General features: G+C 39.3%; 1 protein-coding gene across 1 annotated transcript; it reads right to left on the reverse strand.

The window, feature by feature from the left end:
- Nucleotides 1–569: 569 nt before the first annotated feature.
- LOC119416467 (mucin-2) lies at nucleotides 570–6904 on the reverse strand. The gene is made up of 17 exons (XM_037683701.1): nucleotides 6801–6904; nucleotides 6673–6711; nucleotides 6318–6579; nucleotides 6101–6215; nucleotides 4693–4783; nucleotides 4507–4613; nucleotides 4212–4425; nucleotides 3984–4109; nucleotides 3765–3882; nucleotides 3531–3669; nucleotides 3304–3405; nucleotides 3135–3204; nucleotides 2915–3052; nucleotides 2402–2566; nucleotides 2206–2300; nucleotides 1971–2097; nucleotides 570–829 (listed from the first exon to the last, which is right to left on the reverse strand). Exons 1-17 carry the CDS (start codon nucleotides 6874–6876, stop codon nucleotides 570–572), a joined length of 2244 nt encoding a protein of 747 aa, XP_037539629.1. The 5' UTR covers nucleotides 6877–6904.
- Nucleotides 6905–9130: the final 2226 nt, after the last annotated feature.

Raw genomic sequence — 9130 nt, forward strand, 5'->3', positions numbered from 1 at the left:
TTTTTTTGTTGATTTGCTTTGTTTTGTTTTTTTGAATGTCCAGAGGACCAGATTTAACTTTTTTAAATTTTTCTACCTGGATTATTGAGCATGCATCAGGATAACTTACACAAAGTTTTGGCATTTGTTTTTATGCTGGATGTCCTTCCTGACACAACCACAGACCACTGAGCCACAGCCCTCTGTGTGGAGCAGAGAGCTGCTATCTAGGGTACCCGGGGGAGCAGATGGTGGGGGTTAAGGGCTTTGCTCAAGGGCCCAGATTGGGGCAAGTGCGAATAGAGGCAGGCGTGGGTGCTTCACCTTTCCCACCCACATTTAGATGTTGCAGGTCTTGGGAGTTGAACTGGCAACCGTCCAATCCCAGGCTCAACTTCTCTAACCTCTCACCACCACTCCCCCGATCAAATCCTAAAAATTCTTTATGCTTTTAAGATATATTTTTTAATGCAATATATTTTGTATACCTTAAAATGGCTCTAAATCTAAAGTATATTTGATTAAATTAAACTCAAAAAAGTGTAACTTTGCATAAAGATTCTGTTTTTACTTATTAGAGACACTAAAACTTACCATACTTGTCCTTGGACCTTGATCATCTCTCCAGGCCGAACTACTTCATCTCCGGCGTGACAGGAGCATTGTGCGGCTGGCACACACTGTCCTTTGTCATCCAGATAGGTTCCTTTATCACAGCCACAGCCATCCACCGAGGTGAAGTCGACCCCACATGTTAGGTCTGACTGCGTCAGAGAGCGGCACGTACGACCACAGCTCTTCATGTGGTAGCTATACACAAAGTTAGAGGGGCAGCTAGTTGTATACTTTTCTGTTGAGAGAAGAAAATTATACGCAGTGAGTGAATGCTATAAATCCATTTTTGACTCCTGACTACACAACTCAGGATAATAAAAAAAAAAAATTGATATACTTTTCTTCATGTTTTCAAAAAAATCTGTCAAAAGGCATGCATGAATTGACAAATGACACACCCATATTATAATAATAATAATAATAATGTCATCACAATGTCAGCACTGTATGTTTCCATACAATGGCGAAATTAGTCTCTGCATTTAACCCATCCACCACCAGGTGGTGCAGTGGGCAGCTATTGATAGCACCCAGGGGGCATTTTGGGGATGAGGCGTGCTGCCCAGAGACGCTACGTGATGTGCAGTGACTGGGGATCAAACCTGGGACTTTTGGGTCCCAAGCCGGCTGCCCTGCCTCTACACCATCTCGGCCCCCATATCAGTTGGTAAGAAGCACATTTACATCAAATACATCAAAATGCAAAGAAGTATCATGCAACCCTTACACACGTGCACCAGCTAGACTCACTCTAGACCAGTCAAGAGTAAAACGTCCAGCTTGGCCATAATTGTCAATGCAACGTAAATATTAGTGCTCTTGTGCATATTATTATGCATAAAGCCCCCTGAGACCCTGCATCCCAAAGGGTTTAGACCAGTTGTTCTTATACAAGGGGACTACCTGATATATCTTAATTAAAAAAAAAAAATATATATATATATATATATTAACTCCCAATTTATTTATTTTTGTTTATTTATTAACTTTTATTCAATCAGGCAAATCCTAATGAGAACACAGAACTCTTTGGCAAGGAAGGCATGTGCCTGAAGGCAACCTAAACATGCTTTTTTTTTGGACAGTTGCTCAAAAATAATTTTTTTTAATGTTTATAAAGTTTTATTAATTATAAATTGCTGATAAACTGATGTGATTTAAAGTGTCCAAAACAAGCTGCTACATCAAGGTTTCATAAAGTCTTCGTCTCAGGTCTACATTAACACAACAAAAACTATTTAAAAAAAATCCCTCATCAAAAACGCAGTTTGCAAAAGGAAGGAGAGGTGCATACTCAGCAGAAAAATCTGTTTAGCGAAATATCTTTTATGGTGTGGGCAGGCCTTAATTTCTGCCACAGCTTGGATGCGACTTACCGCAGACATATTGTCTCCATCCATGAATTTTAATGCTTTTAGCAGCACAGGCATGGACATATGAGGATAAGGCAGCACACATGCAATCCTCACTGTTTTCACACGAACAAGTGTCATAAATACAAGCCTGCAAAAAGAGAAACAATGACAAGTGAAATAAAAACCAAACATGCTGATGATTTAAAGTGAACATCACCAATTAGATCACAGGAAGTAAATGGGCAGTACTGCTTACAGTTTCATAATCCTTTGGGTTTACATCATGATGGCATTGTGAAAAATCTCCGTTTGGATCTGTCAGGACTGAGCACCAGGTTTTGGCATACTTTTCTTTAAAAATAGAATAACAACAATAAAAGAAAAAATATGTTAATCGCTGGAGCATTGTGGGTACTTTTACATATTAAATAATAATGTTGTTAGTGACATACCCTTGTCAATATTTGAAGAGCAGGGGTCACTAAGTACGTTTGTTACATCTGGGCAGTCCAGTTTGCTTTTCCACGTGTTGGCAAACGTTGCAGCTGTTCCCTCAACCAATCCGTATGTTGATCGGAAGTCGTTAAGGGAATCACCATCGAAATTTCCACAAAGACCTGGAAAAAGGTTGTACTTTGACTAAATAACATTAAAAACAAAACTTACTGGGACAGCTTTATACTTTATACTACCATATTTTTTGGATTATAAGGCACACTTAAAGTCCTTTAATTTTCTCAAAACTCAACAGTGAGCCTTATAATCTGGTGCACCTTATGTATTAATTCTGGTGCTTACTGACCTCAAACTGATTTTATGTGGAACAATGTTGAGATTTATTGTGAATGAATTGAATAAAGTTTGACTTATCTGAATGTTTTGTTTCACTTAATGGACTTTATAATCCGGTGCGCCTTATGGTCCAAAAAATACGTAATTAAAAGTGTCTGAAGAGCAAAACACACCCTTCAGGTTTCCCTTCAAGGAGACGCTTGCTTTGATGTAGAGCTGCATCACGGGTACGAGCTGAATCTCAAGAACCATCCCAACGGATGTGTGGAGCACAATGAAGAACGAAGACGGGCTGAAGATCGTAAAGTCGTCTGCAAAGGGAAAAGCAAAAGATGATCAAACTTTGGGCAAGCACAGTTTTTGTGTTTTCATATCCGAATGAAATTCACTCACTCGTGATAAGAGGAAGCTGAGAAACCATTTTGTTGTATAATATTTTTCCGTCGGCTTTAATTTCAATTGTCTGCAAAACAAGTGACGTGAAAATATCAAATAATGCTACTTATATTATATGCAATGAGCATTATGAATTAGTTTTATTTACAGTAGGTGTGTACTTTACCGTGTTATTCTGCAGTAGAGTCACTACAGACAGGCAAGTCGATTTTTCAGAAATTTCACATTTGGCCAAATTACCAAGCACACTAAAAGCCCCATCAGAAGTCTAAGAATCAGAGGACACATCACATAAATGTGCTTAGATTAAATGCTGTGTTTAATTTAATGTAATTCAGTTTGGAAACACATATTTGTGAATCATTTTAATAACTTTTAGCTTGATTTCCTTACCTTGGACAAAACATACACACATTCTCCATGAAAATCATATCTGCGATCATCATATGTGGAAAAGTGTGAGCCTCCTCTGATGGAGCAGATCCCAGGACAGTCCTTTTCTGTGCAGACCCACGCACCCTGAGTACAGGTGCTGGCAAAAGACAATCAGTTCAATTCTGCTGCCTGTTCATTAGACCATTAAATAAACAAATGTTGCAGTTTGAGAATTTAATTTAACAGAAGTACCATGTTTTGCATGCCCTGGAGAACGACTCCCCAGGTGGGTAAACGTTGTCGTGGTGAAAGCAAGAGCACTGCTCAAGAGGGATGCATCCACTTTGTGAGATATCATCAAAGACAGTTCCTTAGGAGAAACGGTAAAATAGTTAGCCCTAAACCAGCGGTAAAGCTGCACATTTCTGCATACGAGGGTGTTCATGTCTGCAAACCAGCAGGTAAATGTACCCTCTGGACAGAAGCATCCATCGATGCAGTGCTCGTCACACATCTGGCTTTTGTGGCGAAATCTACAGGTGTCAGTGCAGGGTCTGCCACACTCCTTATACACCATGTTGAAAGGGCAACTTTTGGCTATTCAACACACAAAAACTACAATTAAAACTTCAAGACAACAATTTAGCATAACTTCAGTAAAATACTTGTGCAGAATGATGATCACATATGTTTATTTACCACACAGCTGTTTGGTCTTCCACTGGTGTGGTCTTCCTCCTGCGTGAGCGCACTGCCGGGAGTACTCGGACACGGTCGAACACAAGCATGAGCTGCTGCTGCTGTTACAGGAGCAAAGGTCTTTCATGCACGCTTCGATGAAAGCTTCAGTATCAATCAGGTCTTGACAGCTGGAGAATGCAGGTCCAGTCAGCAGGTTCTTGCAGATGTCCATCTGTAGGATAAAACACGCTCATGCTTCAGCAGAGCCGAATGATCCGTGTGAAGTTTTAAAACTCCTGCTTCCAAGACGCACCTGATTTGAACAACTCTCTGAAACTTGCGGGGGGATTGCTTTACAAAATTCTTCAGGACCATCCATTTTGTAGTGCTCTGCATAATCTTCTGGACTTATGAGAACCCCTGTTTGCAGAAGAAAAGGATCATCTTATGGCAGATTTGTGCACGTCAGTTTGTTTTAAGGTCAAGTTTCAGTATTTACCTAACTGGATGAACTCGTTGTATTTCTGGATTTCATTGAAGTCGCCACACAGACCGCAAGTTTGGTTTTTAAATTTAACATCCAGCTCCACCTTTTAAATGCACGTAAAGGTTAAATTCAAGTGCAGTTCAGAAAATGAGATGAAATGCTGCAACAGTACATTTGGACCTGGTGATAAAGTGTCTTTGTGCAGGGAATGGTTACGCTGCCCAATCATGTGTCTTCCAATCCACCATTAAATCCCCTTTCAATCATTGTATCTTTGAAATGTTTACTCTGTAAATTTTCCTTTTTGCTGTCAAACGGCTGTAATTGATGTCTTTTAACATTTACAAAGACTTCAGCCTCTGACATGCTGCAGTTAAATTACAGGTTATTAATTTTTAAAATATGAATACACTTTCAGCTGAAAAAAGTACACCCTTAACTAAAACTCATTGTGGTTTTGGTTCTGTTCTATAGATCTGTGCCGCCATAAAACAAAAAACATAAAAACAAATAGGTTTTAAAAAAGTTACAAGAACTAAAACTAAACAATCAGAATCCAAAAAAATTCAATCTGGTCCTCTGGACATTCAAAAAAACAAAAAACAAAACAAAGCAAAAAAATGTAGATACATTTCGTCATTTTTTTGCTTTTTTTTTTTTGTTTGTTTTTTTTTGAATATCCAGAGGACCAGATTGAACTTTTTGGATTTTTCTACCTGGATTATTGAGCATGCATCAGGATAAACAATCCGAAGTTAATGCATGCTTCAAGGATTTAAGGATTTAAAACAGAAACTAAAAAAATGCACAACAATTTCTCGTATCGCACCATGAATTAAAAACCAGCTGAAAGTTATTTCACTGTTACACCGATTAACATAAAAAATAAATATATAGAGTACCATCAAATGAACTTGTTTCTAGAAAAAATATTTTCAAATTGTGTCCTCAATCAGAGCTGAATACAAGTTCCTCTTCCATCCATAAAGTGAGCGCATTTGACACAGACGTGTGGAAACATTGTGATTTCCACATATTAATGAAGTAATGCCACATCACTTAATAAACGCAAACAGAACATTAACTTTTAATTCCCAATGATAAGAGATTGAGATGAAAGTACTTAAATTAATCTATTTGAGTTGATTTTTAACTCATGGTGATTAACACTATATATCCTGCATTATTTTGTGCATTGAATCGTTGTGACTCATGCATACTTAAGCATATTTAAATGTATTTAAACAAGACATTAGATCATCATAAGTACAAATGATTTAACGCAATTAGTTTTAGATAATAGTCTCAGCTAATTCGGTCTTCTAACCCCTGAAACAGTAGTCAGTATGTTTTTCTTTTTTTTTTTTGTTTAGTCAGGTTTTTCCACAGAGCATGGCAAAGCAAACACGGCTACACTTACCCAGAGGGAGTCCTCTTGGTTCCACATGAAAACCAGTCCCAGCTTAGCTTCCAGTTTAATGTAGGACATAGTTTTCTCGATTGAAATGCCATCCTTGGTGAATGGTATGGACACGCTGGGAAAAGCAAACCAAAAAAATGATCTCATGGTAAGATATTAATCCTCAGTCTAACTAAGCCAGTCATTAAAAAAAAAACAACTTCAAGAAAATACTCACGGTTCATCGTTGACGTTCACTGAAGAGTTGCCGAATTCCACCACAACTCCATCCAGCTTCATCAAGATTCTCTTGATGGAGATTTCCCCGTCTACCTCCTGCCGCTGGACGTGGATGTTGAAACTCTCGTAGCTGGCCTTGCACTGCGATGTGAAGAGGTAGTTACAGGTGGAGGGCAGGTGGAAGAAATCTCCATCAAAGGTCTTGAAATGGAAATTTCCCCATGTGCTGCAGAACTGGTTGTTGTGAGAAGGTCTCGCTTCTGTTCGGAGGAAGATGAAGCAATTGTTACACAGAACTTCAAACTATTGATATCGGTTTTTAAAATCTTTAATAAAAAAACAATAATTATTACCATTTATAACTGCTATTGGGCCCAGTTTCTGAATCATGGCTTAAAAATAAAGGAAATAAATTTATCTTACATGTGAACAAAAAACATTATTAATGCTGCTGGTTAGTTTTTCCATCATTTTTACATACTAGTGGCTGTGGAGAGTCCAAGGCACAAGGAGAGCCATGGAACAACCCATTCCAGAAGGATGCTGGCTGCTCTCATGGTCCCGAGTCGCTCCTGTCTTGTGACGGATTGTGGAGCTAACGGCTACATCTCTCATGATATAGTCCCCAGGTGTTTGCAGTTCAGGAGGGGTAAACAAGATTCTGAGTGTCAGCCTTCTTGGTATTTGTCTGCATCAAGATCACGCCCATGAACAGGTTATTCATTCCAACTTTTCATTTTCATCCGGCTGAGTCATTGAGCGTTGTCATCGCAGGTTCTGTAACATTTTTACAGTAAATAGTAACATTAGACACAAAAAATCTGACAGTTACAGTAAAAAAAATAGATTCAAAATGTTCTCATTTTGTAAAACTTTTAACCATTTTTTAAAAAGTTTAGATGAAGACGTGTGTATGATTTTTTTCAAACAAAATTTTGTTTTTGGTATTTGGAGCTGCGAGTTGTGGCTCAGGTGATAAAACCAAGTAACAGTTTTGTTACGTACATTCATAAATCATTGGACCATACACTGATCAAACATTTGCCAAAGGCTTAAAAACCAAGAGTAAATGCTAAAGTAATCACCTGAACATTTATATGTTAATAAACTGAGATCTTCAGGATGAAAACATGACCTTTTCTGTTTGCTCCACAGAGTATCTGCAGGATGACCAATGAGCAGCTCGGACTCAGCCTTTTTCTTGAGCTAAGCACATAAATGGTAAATGGACTGCACTTATATAGCACTTTTCTATTTTATCAAGATACTCAAAGCTCTTTACAACACAATCTGTGTCCTCATTTACCCATTCATACAGCACTCTACTAGATCTATACAAAGAATAATCAGAGCTTTATCACATTCATACACTGATGGGACACACATCAGAGGCAATAAGGGGTTCAGTGTCTTGATCGTTCCGAGCCTCGTTCTGGGTTTGGTCTGGCTGGAGCATTTCTGTTGTATTTTTGGGCAACCCAGTTGTAACGAGACCCAGAACGACTCAAGACTCAAGATACAAAAAGGTGTTATTTATTTACAGTGTTTGATATGTATATACACAATATATACAGGCCCTGGGACTGAAACTCCTGGAAGAGGGGAATAATCTTTAGGCAGGAGCAAGTAAGTGACACAGGTGAGTAGATACTGACATTGTTGTTCTTGTCTTACAGCTTCCTGGGTACTGGAGTGAGTCCAACGGGTCCAAGAGGCATGAGTCCCAGAAACAGAGCACGGGTATTCAAGATCCGGAAGGCAAGGCACGAGAGACCAGACAGGAACTGAGCGACCAGGACTGGAACGGATACGTCAAACGAGGAATTGCTGGCACAAAAAACCACAAGGTAAGTATCTCATATACTTAAGAAACAAATGGCTGAGAGCATCAGTACCGGGAGGGAATCAATGCTCCAGCATCGAGTAGACTTGACTGCAGCCTTAAGTAGTGGTAGGAGCTCGTCAGGGAGATGACTGCCAGGTGTTGATCATCAGCGGCCATCTTGGAGCTGCAGCCAGTGCTACTCTCACAAAGGGCACAGATTGTAGTGTAAAACACTTTGAATATCTTGGTTGGATAGAAAGGTGCTATGTAGTATATAGCTTCAGTAATCTTCGTCCAATCTCTAATCTGCCCTTTATTTCCAAAGTTCTTGAAAAAGCCGTTGCTAGTCAACTTCACTCTCACCTATCCAACAATAACATTTATGAAGAGTTTCAATCTGGTTTTCGCCCCCACTATAGCACCGAAACAGCTCTAATAAAAAATAACTAATGACCTTCTTCTTGCTGCTGACTCTGCTCTTCTGTCTATCCTCATTTTACTGGATCTAAGTTCTGCCTTCGACACAATCTGTCATTCTATCCTCCTCAACAGACTAACCTCCATTGGCATCTCGGGTACTCCGTTAGACTGGTTCAAATCATATCTCTCTGACCGCACTCAATTCATTCAGCTCAAATCCTTTCGTTCCCAGTCTTCCCCCGTCTCCACGGGTGTCCCCCAAGGCTCTGTCCTCGGACCCCTCCTCTTCATCATTTACCTCCTTCCTCTAGGTCACATCTTCCGTAAATTTGGTGTCCATTTTCACTGTTATGCTGATGACACACAGCTCTACCTATCAACAAAACCAAACTCCACCCACCCACCCACCCTCCATCCTCACCGACTGTCTCAATGAGCTAAATCACTGGTTTTCCAACAACTTTCTACAACTAAACAGTAACAAAACAGAAATCATTCTTGTCGGTACCAAAAACTCTGTTTCAAAATCAGAAAATCTTCTCATCCCCCTTAACAACTCCCTGCTA

The sequence above is a fragment of the Nematolebias whitei genome, chromosome 10, assembly GCF_014905685.2.
Source record: "Nematolebias whitei isolate Nwh7 chromosome 10, NemWhi1, whole genome shotgun sequence".
Taxonomy (NCBI): domain Eukaryota; kingdom Metazoa; phylum Chordata; class Actinopteri; order Cyprinodontiformes; family Rivulidae; genus Nematolebias; species Nematolebias whitei.

Coding starts and splice junctions, on each gene's coding strand:
- LOC119416467 (XM_037683701.1), bottom strand. CDS start 6,876: ATGAGAGCAGCCAGCATCCTTCTGGAATGGGTTGTTCCATGGCTCTCC. Junction 3,205..3,303: donor CTCTACTGCAGAATAACACG/GTAAAGTACACA, acceptor CTTGTTTTGCAG/ACAATTGAAATTAAAGCCGA. Junction 830..1,970: donor ATGGAGACAATATGTCTGCG/GTAAGTCGCATC, acceptor TTCTCTCAACAG/AAAAGTATACAACTAGCTGC.